Source organism: Drosophila yakuba, chromosome 3R (assembly GCF_016746365.2).
Source record: "Drosophila yakuba strain Tai18E2 chromosome 3R, Prin_Dyak_Tai18E2_2.1, whole genome shotgun sequence".
In the NCBI taxonomy this organism is placed as follows: Eukaryota; Metazoa; Arthropoda; class Insecta; order Diptera; family Drosophilidae; genus Drosophila; species Drosophila yakuba.
In genome coordinates, this window is record NC_052530.2 from 29745629 (window position 1) to 29768666 (window position 23038).

The 23038-nt window shown below is 44.0% G+C and overlaps 1 protein-coding gene across 4 annotated transcripts in view; it reads left to right on the top strand.

Moving 5' to 3' along the window:
• The first annotated feature begins 950 nt into the window (after nt 1–950).
• Nucleotides 951–23038, top strand: part of LOC6538971 (guanylate cyclase soluble subunit beta-1) — a 53237-nt gene continuing 31149 nt past the window's right edge. For 3 of the 4 annotated variants that reach the window (XM_015193657.2, XM_039375966.1, XM_002099438.3), the window contains exons 1-15: nt 951–1238; nt 3883–3985; nt 4892–4965; nt 17408–17508; nt 17608–17726; nt 18353–18502; nt 18642–18948; nt 19372–19593; nt 19673–19784; nt 20065–20230; nt 20455–20537; nt 21029–21199; nt 21339–21410; nt 21624–21789; nt 21963–22100. In XM_015193657.2, coding sequence (XP_015049143.1) covers nt 3983–3985; nt 4892–4965; nt 17408–17508; nt 17608–17726; nt 18353–18502; nt 18642–18948; nt 19372–19593; nt 19673–19784; nt 20065–20230; nt 20455–20537; nt 21029–21199; nt 21339–21410; nt 21624–21789; nt 21963–22100 — 1884 coding nt within the window. In that variant the 5' untranslated portion in view covers nt 951–1238; nt 3883–3982. Of the gene's footprint in view, nt 1239–3882; nt 3986–4891; nt 4966–17407; nt 17509–17607; nt 17727–18352; nt 18503–18641; nt 18949–19371; nt 19594–19672; nt 19785–20064; nt 20231–20454; nt 20538–21028; nt 21200–21338; nt 21411–21623; nt 21790–21962; nt 22101–23038 lie in introns of those variants that run through there. The other variant, XM_039375967.1, reaches the window with a different exon arrangement.

The window sequence follows — 23038 nt, forward strand, 5'->3', positions numbered from 1 at the left end:
AGTAATTAATTTATGCAGCGCTTAAGCGCACATGAATATCCGATTGATGCGCGCTGCAACGGCCGCTGTTGCGGTTTCCCAAGTGCGTTTGCCTTGCTGTTTTGTCGCTAACAGGTGCTTGTTTAGCCACGCCCCAGTGCGCCCCATTGGTCGACCTTGCCACCTTAACAACCCACCACGCACTCACATTCAATTTCTATTACTGTGCCGTACGAGCACTTCTGTTTGCCGTTTGCACTGCAAGTGTCTCTAATTTATTTGCCGCGTCTGGAGCGGCGAAATGTTCATCTGCTTGACTGGAGCTGCCCGAAAATCTATTGTCGTAGGTAAATTATGCGTGAGCCATTGACTGAGGCGGCAAGTTACAGAAATCAGCAGGAAAGTAAATAAGAATGGCAATAAATAACGCCGGAAACGGAAGTTGGTGCGAGGTGGCGCTGGAGAAGCGAATGCAGAGTAAACACTTGCAGGGGGAAATTGAGCGGGTGATTTGATCCGCAACCAACAAATCAAAATTACAAAAGCCGAGTGTCTCCTGGGGAAGAAAAGGTTTTCTGGCCTCTCAAAAAAGTATCTTAAAGATAAAATAATATATAATATCTATGATTTATTGGTAAATAGGTAAATTAAATATTCGTTTGATATATGGACGTTATTACTTATACAAAATTTAATACAAATTACCATATACAAAACTTAACACTTTTTAGTTTATAAACTTTGAGTTTAAGTCAGGCAGTCGCCATCTGTTGGCGGGTAGCAGAAGATGCTAGAGCGCGAGAGAGCTCGAGAGCGAGCTTCTGGCGCCGAAAAGCTTTTCCGACTGCCTGGCTTTCCCGACGACCAGCAACAACAAACAGCTGAGTGGGCCAGGCAATTGGCAGCCGACAAAGGAAAAGCGGACAAGTGTCCTGCGAGCCGCCTTTAATACGGCGCTCCTTCGGCAGGAAGCGCTCAGTCGTCGACGGCTGATTTAGGCGAATTGTTCACTGCGGCGGACAGAGTGCGGCGGAAAATCGTAGCGGACTGGGAAAACTCCTTGGGAAAAGTCGCGCGCGCGTTTCGCGTTTCTTATCATACGAAGCGGCCAGTGAAAGTGGAAAGTTATTGCGAGAGTGAAAGCAGGCCCCCGGAGAAAGAAAAAAAACAGCAGCAAACACACAGATAAATCACAAGTTGCAAATAAACAAAAGCCGAGGGAATCGTCCAATAAAAGGAATCGCGCGGCTCAAACAAATGTAAATTATCCACCCACACACACATGCACACATGCTTTGTTTTTTGTGAATCACACACACACCACACACCACACACACACAATGCCATTCCACTTGGCCCCGGATATTAAAGCATACTTTTGTGCGCTCTAATTTATTTTGGTTCCCGGGCAGATATTTCACGCTATCATTGTCCTTAATTTATGAGGTTCTGCGATTCTCTCTCGGCAAAAGTTGCCAAATAGAAATATTTGCCTCAATATGTCAAAGTTTATTAGACATTTAGCTTTGCGTGCCCACGGCAATTTGCTGACAGTTGTTTTAGTTGGTCGGACGATAGTGAATGACCATTATATTTGATAAATGCCCGGGCGGACACCGAGTTGAATGTACAATTGCTTTTGCCGCATTTTCCGCACAGTTCTCTTTACCCAAAAGATGCACTGTGCGAAAAGAAACCAGCTCGAGAAATATAAGTTAAAAGAAAACCTAACATCGTAAATGAAACATAAAGTATTACCATAAAATACATTAAAATGTATCCCACCGTTTATATATAATAATAATTGGTGTCGGCCAGCTCATGACTTTATGATATTATTTTTCACTGTAGAGACTCAACTTTTGCGGAGAGCACGGCATCCACATCCTGTGGCCGTCCCGTGGCCATGTTGTGTGCACTGTGCCTCATTTTGTGCCGGCCTAATGGCAGGCTCATCATTAACTCAGTTATTGTCAGTTTAGCGCTAAATTGACAGGCGGAACGACGGGCCTTTGGGGAAAAAAAGGGGGAAAGGAAAGGGGACTTTTTCAACTGGGCCGAGTAAATATCGTTTTGTTTTCACTTTCGCAGCGGCGTCATTTTGTCGCAATTATCAAATGGCGTGCCCGTCATCGCCAAATAGCAGTGACAAATGGCCCCATCGAAGAAACTTTGGCCCCCTTTCTCCACTCAATAAGCCTGGCCAAACAATTTGCAAAGCCCTGGGAATCGAGACTTATTTACACTCTTGTCTCTCTCTCGAGTGGCACGAAAATAGCACAAGGACCTTCTGTTGACAGTGCCTTACCGTTATCAAAATGCCAAATGCTGCACGTAATTAAAATTCGCTCAATTGGAAGGATGTCACAGGGCCCGAGGTCTTTCGCAAATAGGTATTGCCGGTGGAATGCTCTCCTGATTAATATTCCCTATTTGGTAATAGCAGTGAGCAAACATGGGGTTGAAAACCTCTACCAGCTACATACGAGTACCTATGGCTATGGCCAAACAAACAACAGGCATGTACACATTGTACTCGAAACAGTATACACTTTCATATATCTTATGACGTGGCTCCTAATGGGCTACAGCAATGTCTGCCAAGATGGGCGAAAATCGATATTTTCTTCGCTCGCTGGCTGGTTTGTTTAAAGTATTTAAAGCCTTGCCGCCTGGCAGGTGGAGATCCCTTACGGCTCGCCGCACTCACTGTGCTTTTCCCCGTGTAACTTATCATTGCTTTGCAGGCCAAGTTTTCCTCTTTTCAATTGGAGCCAACTTTTCCGGCCGGGGCTGCCATTTTGTGCTCCACTCGCTTATGCCAATCCTGCCCCAAGGCGATCCCTTTCCTAGGCAACTTTCCAGCCACGAACTCCGTGAAATCGTGAAAACGTGAAAACTCAACGTTCGCAATGCCTTAATTGCCCTGCACTCGTCGTGGCGCATAAATTTCTTGGCCAAAAGTGTGTGCGTTACCTGTTTTTGCTCGACTTTTGTGTAATTAACCAGACGTATGCACCCATTGTAGCCTTTTTTCAAAAACGCCATGCTGCCATTTCAGCGATACTCTGTGATTTTAAAAAGAAGAGTCAAGGCAGACATATTCTTGAAGCATTTAGGAGTAAATTATTATATTAAATAATCATTTGATTGGGAAAATCTTTTAAACATGCCTATTATTTATTTCACACAGATTGAAATTCCCATTTATTTACTTAAGGGGTAAAGGGCATTCAAAGATTCGGCCATTTACCTCGTCCAAATTGTGACCCAGTTGATGGCTGAGCTGCGGGTTGCTGGTGTGTTGTGCCTTCGTCTTCCGCACGTGTTGCATGTGGCATGCAACAAACGGCACACACAAACAGCCGTGTAAAGCCCGCAAAAATGCAGATGTAACAGCGTGGCAGCAGAAATGGCCCTAAAAATTGTAGCTGCCAAGTTTGGGGAAATGCCTCGAGCCACTTGGAGCGAATTTTCTTTTGCGCTCATTTAAATATTTGATTAAAGCAGGCGTTTAAAGTTGGCCTTCGTATTTTGGACTGAAAGATTAAAAAGTGGAAATTATCATGGCATTGGTATCTCGCATTAAATATTCATAAATGACAGCGGTACAATAATAACACTCCAACGCCTTGATTGCCAAAGCACTGCTCATATATTTCCCACTTTCATGGGCTGCGCTCGTTATTGCGCAGACCGCAATGTTTACATTGTAAATTTCATTACACTTTTTGTGTTTATCATAGCACTCATATCGGTTGGGCAAACAAATATAATTTATTACATTTTCATTGTCGCGCTCCCAGGGGAGCAGTGAAAGTTGTACGGCGGACGGAGAACGGACAAATCGCGAAAATGAAATAAATTGCAATATCAATATTGAATTCTGGTGTCCAATTTCAGTTGTGATATGCGTTTGAACATATTCGTTGTGAAGTGAATTAAATACGCCAGCAGAGCGTTTCAATTAAGCGAAAATCGGAAGAGAAAAAAACGCTCTAAAATGGTAAGTGCAATTTAATTAAAAAACCAATTAAAACCGATAATAGAGCAGCACATTACACACAGACATTTCGCTTCTAAATCAATACAGCTGCTTAAGAAAGTCCTCAAGCTGACATATGCAATCGAATGATTGTGATTTTCGGAGCATTTCCAAACAACCTTATTTATCATTTCACTTTACTTCCATCTGCGTGTGGCATTTGGGACCGTGTTCTCCTGCACTGCTACAACATTTCAATGCGCCCAACAAAGGCAATAAACATCAAATATCGGTTAGATACATCTTCATCAGACAACCGAGCAGCCAAAGCTGAGAACTTCAGCTACCCAAGCTAAAAAAAAATCCAAAAAGCAACAGCAGACACAAACAAAAAGCGAAAAGCGAAAACACAGCGGCGGCCCGAGGACGAAGCCTCATGTGTGGCCAACTAGACGTATGCGTAATGTATGTAAATATATTTCAAGTGTTTTGCTTGTTTAGTATTACTTCCGGCGGAAGCGATTGATTGTGCTGCGTATCTGGATGGCAGAGGTATGTCTGCTGCCGACTACCTCTCTCTCCTTCCCTTTGTGTGGTGAGGGTTGAGGGGTTTGATTTCGCACAACAAATCAAATTGATTGCTTTTCGGATACATTTAAACGAAATGAAAATGAAAATGAGAATGAAAATGCGCAATCGCTATTGATTTCGCATATTTCAAATTTATCGACTCGAATCAAAGCTTGTGTCCCGTCTGGGAATGTAATTAAAGTCAAAGTCCAAGAGCTTCTGCTTTTACGATTCAGCAGCGTGGCCAGATACAGATACATATACAGATACGAAGACTAGAATGAAAATATTGATGTTTGTTTGAGAGCAGCCATAAACATAAATACTAATCGCTTGCTGTTTTCTCCTCAATCGCAGTATGGCTTCGTTAACTACGCTCTGGAGCTGCTGGTGCTGAAGCATTTTGGGGAGGAGATATGGGAGAAGATCAAGTAAGTAGCGTTCAAGAGTGCGCCCAGTCAACAGTTACACAAACTCATTAGCAAACGACAATTAAATGCTGCGCCGCCATAAGATACCCAATCACTTCCATATATTCTCATATTACCCCATATGGCCAGCGATTCATTTCAAGGCTGTGTGCCGCACAAACAGATTAACAGCCACGCACTTAATTAATAACTAAAATGCATAAATCCCCCACATTTGTCTGCCACGTACCGCAATTAACTAATTATCCATTTTTCACATCGGACATGAACATTCAGTCGATGGGCGTGGCCCGCCCGCCCACACAGCCGTAGTGAGATATACATAAATTAATCGAGGCCGTTTGTTCTGGGGGGCGCATAAACAAGCAGGACACGCGTCGCATTAATGCGTACACGGATTTCCCAGGCTCGCAGATCCACGGGCTCGAGCCTCCGAGTGCAGCCAAAATCTACACTCCTCGAACTGCTGGTAGATTCACTATTTACAAACACTTTTCAGATTCGAAGAATGGCAACAGAATGAAGTAATTAGCTTATTAAGTTAAGTTAAAGAGATAAGCTAGACTAAGTAGTTTCTGGAACACTGGGATTGATTTCAAATCAGAATCGGGTTGAAGGTATTCCCTAGAACCCTGCTTAGTAAGTTTAAATATAAACCCTCTATTTATTTTCCTTCAGTGTATTCAGTTAGCGGAAATCAACGCCCCGAAACGGCCACGCGCCTTTGGCGAGTGTGTGGTAGTGGGTGAGTTTGTATATGGCGAGTTGTTAGTGTGACTACGAGCTATAGTACGTATAGTATATGCGATTCGCATTTATCTTAATTAAGTTATTGATATTACTACATGGCTGCGCGGGTGCGCCTGTGCGCTGGTGAAAGACTGAAGGAGTAGTCCTCTACTAATTGGCCGTGATTTATGATTTCGGATTGCTTAACCGCAAGTCACTTGCCATTTGTATTGGCCACGTTCACAAATTGCTAATGAATTGAGGCAGTCAAGGGGCGAATCGCATCGGGTGTCGGCATCCTGGCATCCCGGCATCCTGGCCCAGACAACCCTTTAATTATGGCGAAGAAAAGGGAAACAAGGCGAACTTTTCTCATTAGAAGGGTCTGCTTCGAAGGAAAAGGTAACAATAGCAACGTTCGCAGGGCACTGTCATCTAGCTCCAACTTTGATGTTACGAGTAAGAGTTAATTCAATTAATTATGGTATATCAGACTGCTTTAAATGGGTTGATGATTAGAAAATCGTCCGAATTTATTACTACAAATTTCTGGAAATTTAAAGAAATATATTAATATATATATATTTGGCTGCTGACATTTAATTTCTCGCGGTGCACTGGCGAGCCTTCAATTTAAATGCCTGCCAATGGGGTCGGCATTGACATGACTTTAATTACATTGCAGTTAGTTGGCAGCCACAGTCGCAGACATAGTCGCAGAGCCTAGGGAAATAGCTGCAGCGAGAATCAAACTCATTATCCAGCACTCGAGGCGCCAAGACAAAGACGGGGTCTCAAGTCCTGTGTCTTGTGTCTTATGTCTCATGTCCTGTGGCCTCAGCCCGGGGCCACAGTCCGTCCTCCTCTCTCAGTCCTCCCCTCTCAGTACCCATTCCTCAGATGGGCCACATCGTTTGTCGCCGTCCTCGCACTTGAAGGCATTGTCAAAGCGATCATTAAAGCGAGGCAAAAAAGAAAAAGAATGGAAAAGCCGAGGCCACAATGGGCAAGGGGCCCTGGGGAGGGGTTTGTCTGGTTTTCCCCGCCTTGGCATCCTGGCATCCTGGCATGGTGGCATCGTGGCATTGGCATTGGCATTTGCCTTGATTGACACCCAGCTGACCGCATTGATAGATTGTTGGAAGTCGGTCTATCTCTTTGTCAGCCCATTGCTGATTGCTTTTAAAGCCACTTGCCAGGACCTTAAAGCCGACTCCTGATCCTGTTCGGCAGCCTCGCTGGTCGTGTTTGCGCTCACTTAATCAGAATCAGTGCGTTAAGTGCTTTATGCTACTTGGTCCCGAAGCATAATTGCAGCACATCAATCTGCAAATGGGTCTCATTAATTTGCCCAAACAAGACGCTCGACGGCAAAGGGGAAGCTCAGTTTAAAGCAAAGATGAAACCAAGCCGATAACTTCAGGCTTCTGCAGATAGACAACTAGACACAGCACGGAGAAAAATCGCATTTGTACATTAGGCCTCCTAATAAAATATATTTTAGTTCCAGTGGCACCCCAATAAGCAGATTATGCTATACCCCAATTATTCCATTTTACTGTAAAAGCTTCAGGTCAATGTAATAATATATTAGATCATTTTGATTCAAAATTGATTAGTGAGGCTTTTCCGGAGTGGCTGATAGAGTGTCAGTTGTTCAACTAATACACTCACAGCCAGCGACCAGTCGCGTTATTGTTATTTTTCCTGCCTCAGCTTTTCATCTGCCGTTGTTGCAAAGTCTCGTTATTGTTATCCTGCTGCCGACGTGCGTGTTTGTGGCACTTTAGACAAAAATCGATTTGCCTATAAAATGCTTTACAGCAACGACCACAATGCGGCCACAGGCGAGAGCTGAGGTTTGAGCGGCTTGGCTTGGCTTGGCGATGGAATTGGATTTGCCCTTTGTGCGAGTGTGTCAATATGTCAGTCAACTCTATACTATACCATACAGCCAATGGTTATGGGGTTTGAGCTGTCATATGAGCCGCAGCTGCTGGTCAGTCGCCAATTCACGCTAATGGGTTCCGATGCCTCGACCTCATCCTTTTTAGCCCGCTTTAATGCGTGTGGCATGATATCACTAATTTAGTTAAGTGTCCTGAGCTTTTAGCCGCCTGAAATCTTAGCGCCATTTACATGGCGCTCTCTTCGTCCATGGGAACAGGTGAATATCTAGCCTTGGGCTTGATCAATTGCTGGAAAACTTGCCCGAGCACATCAACGTCGAGTTGTCATATTAAATGTAAATTTAGGGCATTTCTGAGGCCAACACGTGCCACTGCCGTTTACCAAATATTTTTGCGACTTATTAGCTTTGCTGTGGAGAAGGAGTTGAGTTCAAGGGGAGATTCTCGCTGACAAATACTGAAAATCCATCAATCTTCATTGCGCTTCACTGGAATTTCCATTCAACTGCGCTGGGGAAGCAATCAGGCAGCATTTTGTCAAGTATCCTGCGCTAAGGACACTCGTTTGATTGCAGGCATTCGCGAATCCTTTGCCATTAAAAGCGCATTTGTACTCACTCACATCGTGGTATCTGTGCAAAAGTATTTATATACGACTTTGATACGCGCTCAGCTTATTTTTTGGTTACTTCGGGCCATTAGTCGCCCACACACTCACACACTCACACCACACTCATCCAATGACCTGACTTTTTTGGCCATGTCGTCTTTTTTTTAGATATTCATAGGAACATTGGCACACACACGCCCGCAGCATTACGTCTTTTTCCCCGTTGTTTGCCACACTCACATTGCTTTACACACCCCCTCGCACACACGAAAATCGATCGCATTTTCATGGCAGACATTATGGAAATTCGAGTCGATTCTCGAGTGTGTATATCTGGGGTAGAGTAGGGTGTGGTGGTGTGGGGTGGGGAAAATGGCATTTTGAGGCTTGTAACGAGTTGAGGGCGTCCGTGCTAATGCGTCAAAAATGTGCGTTGGCCGGGCCAAAAAAAGTTCTGAGCCAAACTCAAACTCCGCAACTTTTTAGCTGACAGCTGGTAACATTTGGGGAATGCAAACTGTGCCGCCGGCAGAACCAAAAACTCAAACAAGAAAACAAACATCGGGCGTACACAGCAGAAGCACCTGTTTGGCCAGTGCTGTCGGCGCCGAGCTTAAATCACCAAAAATAAGCAAGTCAACAACATTTTTAGAAACTAAAATAGTTTCTGAAACAAACAAAAGAGATACCTAGTATTGTATGTTTTTTGTTTGAATTTTTCGCAAACACCTATTAATGGCAAATATACGCGATGATAAAAACAAAGGCATGTTTAAAGATGATAGCACCTTAAAAAGTTTTATGTTTCCAAATTTTATACGCCGTTAAAGTTTAAGTCGCAATGAAGTCGTTGGGAAAATCGCAGCACTGCTGGTTTCACCCTTCCTCTGGCAGGTGAAGTTGCGCCCCAACTTTTTGCATTTACAATATTTTCATATTGCTGCTCCAACTGTCGTCGCCATTTTGTCAACTGTTTTCGAGCACGGCAAATATTGTTACGCTTTATTGACTTCCATGATGCGGGCAAGCTGCTCCATGACAGTTGCAGCCACGCCCCCGCACGGGAGCATCCTGTTCCGCCCCTTTGCCAGGACATTTGACACGTTTTCGCACTTATCGCCGAGATTACTTTTTGCTTTGATTGCATTTCTTTTGGCTCGACGTCGCGACTCCTTTGCTTCATTTATTGTCTGTTTGATTGCTTCATATTTTTGGCCAAAACCTGGTATCCTGGTAACTTGGTATCCTGGTTTTCTGGTATTGTATGGTATGGTACCCACTACAATCCCCCGGTTTATTGTTGAAAGTTTCCCGTTGGCGTTTTATGTGCTCTCCACTTTTATCGCTTTATGAATTATGCGTCGCGTGCGTGCGGCCCAAACTTGGTGGCGTTGCGCATACGCAATGTTGGACCTGTCGCCTTCAAATCGCTGGCACTCGAGTATTATCGCCATTAATGGCTTGTCAATAGGGCCAATGACTTGGCCGAGTGTCCTTTCGTGTGTTAAAGTCAAATGGTGTGCAATAATCTAAATAAGACGGAGTCCAAGGAGGCTAATTATAGTCAAGACAACGGAGGAGCAGCCACTTGATAACGATTATGACAAGTCATTAAGCAGGCAAACGGAATAGCCATTAAGCGACTCACTGAGTGGATATTTGGGGAACAAGAACGGGCGGTATTGGCCATCCAAAAATGTCTTTTACATAACACGATTCTAGTACTAAGACAATTTAATTGATATTTAACAAAGAGAAAAGGTTACCAATCGATGGGCCATTTGTGTTACATGACATTTTAGATGACGCAAGAATATTCAATGAAAACTTGATTATATCATTAAACACCTACCCATTATTCAAGAAATTTCTTTCTCTTAACCTTGGCTCATGAAAATGCAAATAAATTGATCTATAACTTTTACAAATTACGTACTTATGAGGGTTATAACCCTAGAGTCAAAGATGATTAACAGTGAAGCTGGACTTCTCATCAAAACGTCAATTACACGGTAAAAGTAAATATTTGTTTTCCAACCGCTTGAGTACACAGGTTTGGTCTCCAGAAAAGCTGCTTATTGGACTTCCGCGGAGGGTTGAACTGCCTTGAGTTCACTTGACGGATCCAACTAATTACGCATTCCACGGCTTTGGCAAAAACCAAACGGCAACGAATATTCCATTAATTTGTAATAATAATTCCACGATACAGTAGTCATTAATTATGCAAACTGCTGCCCGACTGCTGGACATTTTAAATTAAATGCGGCAGTCGAAATATGTTTGCCAACTGCGCGCCAACTGGGCGCATACGCAATGTCTAGTTAGTAGTGTTGCAACTTGCAACGGCCTGTTCTCCAAAGGATAATTAAATAACCCGCCAGGCAGCAGAAGGAGTGACTGGGCACGTATTTCGCGCTCAAATGCATCGTTGAAATTTTTATTTATTGCATTTTGCGAATTGCGGCACGCGCACTAGTTTTTGCGAGGTCCTTTGGGGACGAGGGCAGGACATCGTACACGTCGCTTAAAAGCAATTTATTTTCCCCTTATGAGAGGGTCAGCTGCTCACAGCTTTTCCCACCGTCCATTTCTCGCCATCTCGTGTGTGTGTGTGTGTAAGTGTTTTTTAATAAAACTAAAAACCGCACAAGACACTCCCAGAGCGCATTTGTTACATTTCGAAATTGCATTTGGGCTGCTTGCCGGGTGAAATCTGCATATTGAAATCATGTCCTCTCCGATGGCAGCAGGCATTTTTCATTTGTTGCTGTTACTTCCGCCCGAGATTTGCCCAACGTCGATGATGCCAAAGGGCAGTGCGTCCCGCTCATTTGCATTTTACAGCAAAACAGGACATTTCCCGGAGCAACTGCTCTCCATCTGCATCAGCATCTGCATCTGCATCAGCATCAGCATGAGCAGCAGAAACATCGTCCTCTAAGCCGGAAGTGTTGCCATGTGCCTGCTCCTAGATTTGCGCCATTTTGTTGGCCTTGCGAGGCTGTTGGCTTCGGCGTTGAGTGTGGAGCTCTGGCCGACGGCCATCATTAGGACAAAAATCCTGCAGGACTGAATGGCAGAGCCAGCAGGACAAATTTGCAGCATATTTGAAGCAATTGGTTCCGGATAGGCGGCCATTGCAAATTGTGTTAGGGTGCGAGTTGGCAACTGCCAGTGGAAATATAAACCTAATTTCCCTCTCGATTCGATTGGAAATCCATTTACTAGACTTTGTATCGAGAGCATGAAATCGTTCTGCTGATGTAACTGTATGGGAATGGAATTTTAATACCTAAAATTCATTTTTAAATCAGTTCAATTTTAAGAAATACAATACAAACTATTGACGTCTGAAAATTTATGTATACAATTTTTAAGCAACCGCCTTTTCCATGCAAATTAACGACAAAAATTTAATTTTTGTCAAAAACAAGGCTTAAAATCATAAAAATTTGGAATGGTGTACATTTTTAAGCTTCTAATTAAATTGTTAGTCAACTGGAGTATAAATAAAAAAATTTTTTTTTTGCAATTTTTGACAAAAATTATGATGTAACCCCTTATCAAAACTTCAAAAATTACAAAAAAAATTGTGTATTTTAAGATATCCAAATAGTGATAAAATTAAAATATTTAGGACATAAGCTGCATAAAAAAGGCAATTCTATACTTGTATGTCATTTTTTGCCCAAACTATGCCTTGAAACTCTTTAAAATAGCGAATTTGATGCTGATGATAGTTGTGTGTTATCTCGTTTACAACGGAAACCACCTCGATAAAAGGAAATACATCCAACTGAAATAAGCACACTTTAATATTTCTGTACGAACATTAAGACCTTAAGTCCCCTTACATTCACTCATTACATAAAATATTTAAGCCCCATTCTGGCTGCATGCGATACATCAGGTCTGCATACAATAACGTTAATTAACGCCTTAGGTCAGCTTTAAAAACTAATTGTGTTAAGGGCGGCTTAATTTTTTGCTTTCCCTGCGGAGAGCACACCCAAATCGGAAAATGGGAAAACCAGGCGCAGTGGGGCGGCGGTGACCGCGAATGCCGCAAATGAGAGATGGGCTCGATGGAGTGGGATGGTTAGGCATTTATCAGGGCTTTTCTTTGGCGGCATCGACAGTTGCTAATGATGTCCTAATTTCGAGATGTCACAGTGCATGCGTAGAGATAAAAAGTAAATGGAAATGGCCAAGGGCGAGGGCGAGGGCGAGTCAATCGATGGCGGGCAGTAATAAATGACCAAAAGACAAAAAAAAATGCTGGCCGCTTGGGCCTGCATATGGACAGATATTAATGGGCCTGGCCAAAAGTGCGATTCATTCGTTTTTCCGATCATCTTGGCTGCTACTGCTTCTCCCTGCTCCCTCTTCTCTGATTTTCTGTGCTTTTGTCACTAGGTGTGCGACACACATTAGAAGCTGCATTAAAGGTTAATCATACGCCCCATGGCCGCCGCTGTCGCCGCAGCTTAACGACAGTAAAAATGCTAATCCCCGGGAAAATCGACTTGGCGAAGCCAATGCCAATGGCAATGGCCGTGACAATGATGAGGGCGATGATGATTATGATGATGAGATCCTTAGTCCTTCATCATTAACAGCGTACATCACGTCTGCATGCGAATTGCTTGGCAGCGGTTTAACGCTAATCGCATACAAATACACACGAGACAGCAGACAGGATACACCCATACACCATAGTCACCAAAGTGGCAAAGTGGGAAAGTGGGAAAGTGGGAGCACCAGGGTGGATCTTCCGGTAGCAGTAAAACTAGGGAATTGGCTTCCACTGCCTTCTTCCTGATTTGAATAACACGCCTCAGGGATTACCACAGAAACACACACAGAAGGCACACAGAAAAAAACATACCGAAATGGGTCATCAAAAGATTCTTTAAACGACTTTAAAATCGATAAAACCCTTTAGATAAGAACTTTTTTTATTGGTTATATTTAAACAAGACTCAACTAAGGCATCGCAATTTTTTGTAGTTCAATTTATGACAAATAACCCGAGGCAAACACAATTTTTTTATTACTTAATCGCTAGTTTAGATGTTTGGGCCTGCTCTCCGTGGAATCGCTGTAATTTCGATGTTAATTTGCCGCCTCTGGCATTCGATTAAAGCGATGCTCTTGGCTAATTCGACTTGACCCTGGCCCAACTGGCTGCATCCTGTGTGTGTGTGTGTGTGCCAGTGTGTGTGTGGGTTTGTGCACAATAAAACATGTGACTCACTTGAGTTATGTGCCACATTAACTTGCCCGAGTCTTAAGTGGCTTTTAACCTTATTTCGTTTCCGTTTCTGGGCTGCACTGGCGCGGTCTCAGGTTCTTTTCTTTCTATTTTGGTTCTCTGCAGCTACTTGGAAAACTTCAAATGCAAGTTGGCCCGTCTTAAGCTGACTGTGGCATACTCTATTCCGAAAAGTGCAGGCATTTAGCTGGAATCATTAAACCCAGCCAGGCACACACATTATAGTATAGAATCCTTCTCACCTCGCTGCAAGGCTGAGACTTCTCTCCATTTTCTCGTTGGCTAAGTGCCTGCCAAGAAAATGCACTAATGTCGGTTAGTTTAAGTTCGTTCATATGTGTGTAAGCCATTTCAATGGGCGAGTGCATAACTGCTCACAGACAGTGAAGCTACAAATACTCAGGTCTTATTTATTTAAATCTATAAAAATGTTAGATAATAAAGATTTCACTTTCAATGAACTAACTTATTTGAACTGATTTTTCGGTAGCTAAATATTTTTTTAATTTCTGTCCTATTTGGATGGCCTCTGCTGTCTGCTGGTTGCATGTGCAGCCCACATTCGCATCCAAACTTCTGCGGTGCACGTCAGAAACAGCTGCGGGCTGATTTGTTAAGTCGAAGATGGCGAAACGAGATGGCGAAACCACAATTAGATGCGAGCTCATCTTCTCGTAACGAACTCATTAGGAATTCCTCACCCGACCGCACGCAAAGTCATCCTCAGACTCGAATTAGCTGATTGATTATGGATTTTACTCACTTTGCGGTTTGCCGCGAGGCGCACACTCTAGCGAAAGCAAAAGCTAAGCCAACTTAAAGTTTGAGCTGCCAAAAGTCAACAAGTAGTTCATAATAAACCGATTTAATGCCCTGCCATAAAAAGTGCGAGTCATGTGAGGCAATGCGAGGCAATGCGAGGGAAAGCGATGGAAAATGGGAAATGCGAGGGCGGGAAAACAAGAGTTAGAGAGCGTGTCAGTGACGCGTAAATTCCTCGGGTTGAGCATTCTGGCCGGGCACTTTTCATCCATATCCACATCCACCTCCACATTCGCATCCACATCCCAGCCACACAGAGCAGAAAGTGGAGCTGCGAATGGCCCTGCGATTGGCATATTAAATAATAATATTTACGCGCGAGAGCCACCAAAACCAAAGCAGTGGCCTGCTGCTGGGGGATGTGTACACAGGATATTCGCACAGTACGATACGATATACAGTATATATAAACTTTCGATGCTGAAAAGGCAATGCGCGTGAAACTTAAACCAACAATCGCGAGGCAAAACAAAAACACTTGGGCGTTGGCCTAAGCTACTTAGGCGCGAAATGTTTTCGTATTTCTTAGGCGCTTCTTTGGCTCCTTGGCCGTTTTCGCAGATTAAGCCACTTAGTTTCGGCCGCCTGTCGTTGTCACTGAGTAAACAATATTTAAATGAGTTTAAAGGAGCTGGGGCTGGGGCTGAGGCTGGGTTGCCCAGCGGAAATTGAATTTGTAATGAAAGCGGCGGGGCGGCGAGGAAGCCACTAAGTGTCGCCTTGCATTTGCCAGACCAGCGCGGCGTATACGCAATATCCAGTAAAAGATGAAGGAACAACCATAACCATGGCACCATAAATTGCCTTCGTGTGTGCGTAATTAATTTTTACAGCTCGTATTAATTGACGCTTATGCTGCCGCAAATGTGCTAAAATTTAATGGCAAACTTTTTTGCTGTGTGTGTGTGTGTGACCGGGGATTTAATGACAAATTTGGAAAAAGAGAGAAGAACGAAGAAAAACGTGCTCGAATCCGATAGACAAATTTCGCTTTCTCCACGCACATTAACTTTTTCAATTAAGTAGTCGATCAAAAGGCGAATCTGCGAAATGCAGACCGACAGACAGACAGACAGCTTACACACACTCGCCGACGCACGAGGCACGCACATTTAAATCAATAAAAATCAATCATACGCAGTGTTGGGCGGCAGGTAAGCTGGGCGAAAACGTGCAGCATAATTTAATTTACGGCACAAAATGCTGCCTAGCTGGCACAATAAAAATGATAGACATTTTGCCGCTGGAGTGTTGACTTTATGAAATTATATTGCGCACAGATAGAAGCATTAGGCGAAAGTAACCGCCTGCAGATGATGGTGAAAGCTTCTCACCTCAGCTCAACGGAGCAATTAAATGAAACCAGAATTTATACGTATACTGGGTGAGCTGCAATCTTCAATTCCAGTTCACTGGCCATTTTCGGGACTTTAAGTTGCGTTGTCGTAAAATTTATGTATGCACTTGCCATAAATCTTGGTTTAATTTCGAGCTTCCCTCACTCAACCGCATGCCATATATTTTATAGAATAATAAATTGCATGGCCAAAATCAATTTCCATTTTGGTGTGTAATATGCAGGAACTTGCCTTGGTCTTCTTGGCTGGCAAGCTCTTTTTCAGGTTCCTGTTTCCTATTCAATGTCCGCTGGCAGTTCAGGAAATTAAAAGTCAGCTTCCACAATAAAATAAGTACATGTGTGGGCGTGTGCTAGAAATTGCAATATTAAATGTTTTCGGTTGCAACAACTCAATCTTAGCAGGGGTGCAAGTACTCCTCGCATTTCAGCGACAGCTGCTGACACATTCTGCAATCCAACAGCATTTCGCATTTGAAATGAGCAATAATGAAATGCCGCATTTCGCCTTCGCTCACCTGCGATGCCACGCCCACTTTGTCCCGACAAATCAGAAGTTTTGCGTAGGGAAAATGGAAAAACTTTCGCACGTACAAAATCTACTTTTCTATTACGTTTTTTCCTCCTTACCACCCACCACCCACCTCCCCCACACGATTTTCATGTTCGATTCTGCAACGTTGGCGTTTTTTTCCCGACTTTCTCCGGGTTACTTTCTCTGTGCCGGCACGTTGTATTCAATTTGTTTTGGTAACAGCTTGGCGCAAGTTCTATTAAATAATAAAGTCGATTTGCACGATGTTCACAAAGGCGAACGGCAGCGGGCTTTTCTTTTTCTGTATTATTGTTATTCGATGCAAATAGCGGGCAAGTTTCTTCGAGGAATATAAAATACTTACCCAAAATCCTGCTAACTTTTGAGAGAAACTTAAAGGATTTGGCTGCTTAAAACCGACTTTACAATCCGCATTATGCTTTATCTCAAAGCTGAAAGGCAAGAAACTAAGAGATCAAGTCAAAACAAATAGCACACATTGTGTTTAAACTGCTTGCTCTGGTGAGCCTTAAGCCGGAAGTGCTAACACTGCTTTACGCTTAATAACTGCTTGCTTTATTAACTTTGAAAATATTCTATCTCACAGAGATAAATATGTTCCTTCAGACATAAGTGAGTTATCCAAACAACTTTTTTAGGCAAAAGCAATTATACCCAATAAAAATAATGTGAAAATATGTCAGTTTTTTTCTTTAATTTATTAAAACTTTAGCTGTCCAACTCACTTTTGATTAAATTTCCCCAAAAGCCCAAAAGAACACAAAAGGCGGGGCATTTGAAAAATCCTTTAGCCTGCAAAGGAAAGCTGAAACCATCGCCCCATTTTAGGGCTGACCAAAATTTCTCATCTGAAGGGCTTTATTTCGTCTTCATTGCTTAATTAAAAACATAAATATGAAAGAGCATATAAAGTGACCGCCATATGGGCAGCTGGCCGCCAAAAACACACAGACACAAAAACACACACACACAAAGAGTGGAGGAATGCCAGCCACTCACTCATAAATTCACGAGCACAGAAGCAATTTAATTAAAATTAATGTATTTGCCACTCTCTCTTTTTTTTCCGTTTGTGTGGAAAACCCTTCGCTGCCATTTCACATTTTGCGGTTTCGCCTGACTCGATTTTGATGGCTGCTTATTTTTGGCTCGGCTCGGCTTGTTTCGGCTCGGAATTCAGGAAAAAGGCCATGGTCAGCATGGAGGGACAGTTTCTGGTGCGACAAATTTACGACGATGAAATAACATACAATCTAATTGGAGCAGCTGTCGAGATACTCAGTAAGTAGTTAGCTGGTGCTTTTCTGTTATGCAAGCATATGTGGGTCATAAACTACCAACTCTCTACTCTCTGTACTCCCCCCACAATTTTTCTTAAAGATATTCCCGCAGATGACATCCTGGAGCTGTTCGGCAAGACCTTCTTCGAGTTCTGCCAGGACTCGGGCTACGACAAGATCCTGCAGGTCCTGGGAGCCACGCCGCGGGATTTCCTTCAGGTAATTTCGCTTTATACTTCTCGATTTATCTCACAGTTCCACTTAATTGAAGGCCATTTCACACTCATACGCCATGCAACTGCGGCACAATTGCATTGGCCAATCGACTTTTAAGTCATTTTTCATGCTTCATGCTGCTCCCTTGCCAGTTTCTCGGTTTCGGTCTCACTCTCCTTCCTGAGTTCGACATTCGCCATCATTGATAAGCATTAAGTATTTTGCTTGAGCGCACACTTCGTACACTTTGCCCACTCAAAACCGAACCGTAACCCATTTCCCTCGACGCCTTTTGTTGCACTCACATTCGATTTATTTTCAATTTTCCACATTTTTCACCGCAAATGCTTCTCGAATCCTTTGTCATAATGAAAAATGAAATTGAATTTTTTCGTCTGCACCACCGCAACATCAACAACAACAATGGCACACGGAGAACAAATGCCACAAATGCGGGCCATCAATTTACTTTGAATTCCACGGACAGCATGATTTTCACCAATATCGAAGATATCGATTGACTTTTTATTCACAATGTTTCATTTCTAAGACAAGTTTCTTGCCTAGAACCCATAAGCTTAGATATAATAACCTACTTGCTTACTCTTTTCTCTCTGTGCAACAATCAGAATCTGGATGCCCTGCACGACCACCTGGGCACCCTGTACCCTGGAATGCGGGCTCCCTCCTTCCGCTGCACGGAGAAGGATGGCGAGCTGCTCCTGCATTACTACTCGGAACGGCCCGGCCTCGAGCACATAGTCATCGGCATCGTCAAGGTGAGATATATATGTACATATAAATATATATATGTGCCCAGTCCCAGTTCCATTCCCCTATCCATTCCCGATTCCCTGAGGGGCAGCCATTGACGCCTCTGCCTCTGCCTCGCTTATATCTTATATCTACCGCTCACAGGCCGTTGCATCCAAGCTGCATGGCGTCGAGGTGGAAATCGACATTGTCAAGCGCAAGGGAGAGCCCATCGACGAGGCCGAGAAGGAGCGGGCCATCGCCCGGGAGAATCAGCAGCTGCTGGAGGACGCGGTGGCCACGACGACGACGGGATCGGCAACGGTTGTCCTGGCTCCTTCGACGGATGCCGAGCGAAACAATAATCACAATGGCAGTAGCAATGGCAGCAGCAATAATGGAATGGCCAACAACGGCAACGCCGTCAACGTGAATAACAACAACGATGGCCAACAGATTGCCAGCGAGACAGGTAACAAGCATGAAGGCAAAGGCTCGGAAAAGTAAATAATGCAAAAAACAGTCGCCACGATTAACATATTGCGGAATTCACAGAGCTGCCATGACAATAAATGTAAACTGTATTGACTGGCCGGGCTTTATTTATTTATTTATTCATTTCATTGAACAGCCCGCCGATATAATAACGAGAAAACTTTGTGACATTGCTCTGATTTTAATACAACTGGCTGGCTGCCTGCTAAATGTATTATTTAGCAACTAAAAACGTTTTTTGTTCCATAAAAAGCCATTATTTTGTATGCAATTAGTAGCGGCAAGCTGTCAGATATTGTTGGCATGTCTAAATTGTATTTTCTGAACCACTGGACTTAACAGATTTTTCTACTTTATTACTTGTGCAATACCTACATATATAGTTGTGCTAACATTGCAGATCCCTCCATTGCGCTCAGCACGTGTCCCATTGCCCAGGACAGCTTCGATTGCGATGGGGACAAGGAGCAGAAGTGCCTGCGACTGCTGAAGAACAAGAGTGACGACATCGAGCGGTACGACCACGTGCAGTTCCTGATACGGGAGATCAATGTGGCCGCCAAGTCGCAGGTGGATGCCAAAAAGGACGAGGTGCCCGACGACATGGAGTTCCTCTGCGAAGGTGAGTGTGTTGTTTGTGCTACTCAGGCTAATTACCTGGCTAATCCAGCTACAAATTCTGACCCATCCTCGTCACACAGCTCCACTCATATCGCCCGCCACTTTCTGCAAGGTGTTCCCCTTCCACCTGATGTTCGATAGGCAAATGAAAATCGTTCAGGCCGGCAAGGCTGTGTCTCGAGTCATTCCCAGGTGAGTCCTTGCTAACGGTTTGCATTACGCCATTTACTTATGAGCCATTGTTTGCGATTAGTGGCCATTAGCTGGATGGCGCTCGGATTTGCCCCAGCCCCTTCACTTTTTCGTACACTGCAAGAGAGCACTCTTAAAGGCGTCTAAAAGTATGAGCTCCACTAAATGTAATGTGGCACACTTTTACACACCTTTTCAAGAGATGTTAGTTATTTATGTGGTATCCCTTAATCTGAATTATAAGTTTGACTCTTTGTATTTCTCGCTGTGCACCCCTCAGAGTTGCCGAGGAGAACTGCTCCCTAATAGAGGTGGTGGAGGCCATCCGGCCGCACCTGCAGCTCAACTTCGAGAACATCCTGTCCCACATAAACACCATCTATGTCCTGCAGACGCGTCAGGGGGCCATGAGCAGCCGGCACGAGCAGCGTTTTCTGAGACTGAAGGTGAGTCAGGGGCCAATGCCAACAAGCCATCAATGTGTCTGGCACGGTTATGAAAGTCCCATTCCGAAATTCCGAAACGCCGAAGGACCCTTACGCACAGCCGCCCCGTGGCATTAAACTTAATGCCTGGCCTGCCACAGAGTGCGGCATAAAAATCAATTTTATTGCAATGCCTCTCAACCTCGGCACCCGAAAATAATCTGTTATTCCATTGTACTTCGCAGGGGCAAATGATGTACATTCCGGAAACGGATCGGATACTGTTTCAGTGCTATCCCAGTGTCATGAATCTGGACGATCTGACCAAGTAAGTACGAGTTAATGGGGATTACAACAGGAAGGTGGCAGCAGCCAGGGCTATAAGTGCCCATAAAGCATCAGTTACTAGTGTACTGAAATACGGCTTTAATTAAGAAAATAATCTTTAAAAAAAGAAACACATGATTTTAAGTTTAATAATGCGGCGAATGTGTCTTAACCTGATTTTAGAGCCGCACCATATTAAAGGCATTAGCTTCTAAATGGGGCATTAGGAAAAACCTTTATGGTATTTTGCTTGCACATTTAAATTGAAACAAATGCGCCTTCAGCTGGCTGAATTTATGGGTGACATTAAAAATGTTTCCTCTTTGCTTATGTTCTACGCTGGGATTCTATTTGCTGCCTGGCGATTTCAAAAAGTCTTAAGTAAAACAAAATGCGTGTCATTTTTCCATTTTAACACCCACGTGCCACATCTTTGAACTCGCCGTTGAACGTGGAATGTGTCCTGTTTATTTCTTTTTTTTTGCTTTGCAGGAAGGGACTCTACATCTCGGATGTGCCGCTGCACGACGCTGCCAGGGATTTGGTGCTGCTCTCGGAGAAGTTCGAGGCGGAGTACAAGCTCACCAAGAACCTGGAAATGCTCACCGACAAGCTGCAGCAGACCTTTCGCGATCTGGAGAGCGAGAAGCAGAAGACCGACAGGTAAATGACAAATGACAGCACCGGCTCCTTAATGGCGCGCAATTCTCTCAGGCGCGAAATTGAAATTACTTTTCCATGTTTCTGCATTCTTTCTGCTGCTGTTTCATCCTGTTTCATCCTGGCTGCTCTCTCCATTCAGGCTGCTCTATTCGGTGCTGCCAAAGTCGGTGGCCAATGAGTTACGACATCAGCGTCCTGTGCCGCCCAAGCGGTAAGAAAAAGTCAATTTACCTTATCCCTATGGGAGCGAGAGTACACAGAGAGAAATCCTACTTAAGGGTGTATAGAAGTGTGCTAATATATAGCTTACAATCACCTTACTTCTCTTGCTGTGCACTCCTTCTCACATGGCGGAAAATGCAAGCAATTTGCCATATTTGTGTCCGTTTATTTATGAGACTACACTTCCGTTGCCATTCGACAGCTACGACTCCGTGACGCTGATGTTCTCCGGCATCGTGGGCTTTGGCCAATACTGTGCGGCCAACACGGATCCCGATGGGGCCATGAAAATCGTGAAAATGCTGAATGAGCTCTACACGGTCTTCGATGCTCTGACCGACTCCAAGCGCAACCTGAACGTGTACAAGGTGGGTCAGAGTTCAAATGCTGGTGGGCTTCCAGGCAATTCCCCCTTTGCAATGCCCACTTAATTACACTTTTTACCCGACCACAAACACGCTGCAATTCCGGCCCTTTTTTCGGGTCACCTCTCCTCCATTTGGTCCATCTAAAGGACTGATTGGCATGTCTGTGCTTTCAGGTGGAAACAGTTGGCGATAAGTACATGGCCGTTTCCGGACTGCCCGACCACTGCGAGGATCATGCCAAGTGCATGGCACGGGTGGCCCTCGATATGATGGACATGGCCAAGAACGTCAAAATGGGCTCCAATCCAGTGGTGAGTTTTGAAATGAATGTGCATCACCTTTGAATATATCTCAATCCGAATATAACCACAAACGTTTAGGTACTATGAACTATGAATGAACTTAATTGTCACACTTTGCTCTGTTATTTTCATGTATTGTGAGGGCAAACTTCTCGCTTTAAACTAGTACAAGTAAAACTCGTTAGATTTGAGTCTCGACTTCGCTTTTCATCACATTTAGCATATTTCGGCGTCTTTCGTTTTGTGCCATATTTTGTGCAGCCTTTGCCGAGCAACAAAAATGCATTCACAACTGACAACTTGAGCTCAAGTTGCTCAAGTGCCCTCGGATGAAATGCGGGGTTTGGAGCAAGGAAAATGCTGGGTTTTTCCAGAGGGGCCGCCACTCTAATTGTGCGCATTGAAAGTAGTTGGAAAATTGTCTCGCTCGTGTTTTTGTTCGTTCGTGTGAGCATGCAACTTTCAGCGTGTTCGCACAATTTGTTGCTGAATGCGCCATACGCCATTCGCCATTTGCAATTTTCCATTTGCCATTCGCCATTTTGAGCAACAGCAACTCAATGGCGCATAAATTTCAATGTCTATCTCCTCGTCCCGCGCAATCTCTTAACCCTCGACTGCCCGGATTGAGTGGCAAGTGCACGTAAAATATTAACAACTTGTGGCAGCAGGCAAGTGCGAAAAAAGTTCATTTACCAAAGTTTCGCATTCTCTGCGAAGGACGCGGGGCGCAAAGTTTTGGATAGAAAACTGCGAAAATGGCTAAAATTAATTCAAAATTGATGACACACAATGTCAAAGGACGCGTCTTGTACCATGGTACATGGTCTCGGATCCTTGCCAGTGGCCACTTGACCGTCAACTGTCACCAGAGACGTTGAAACTTGGCCGAGGATGGTGACGAGGCCTCCATCCTTTTGCCTCCATCCTTCTGCCTCCTGCCTGCT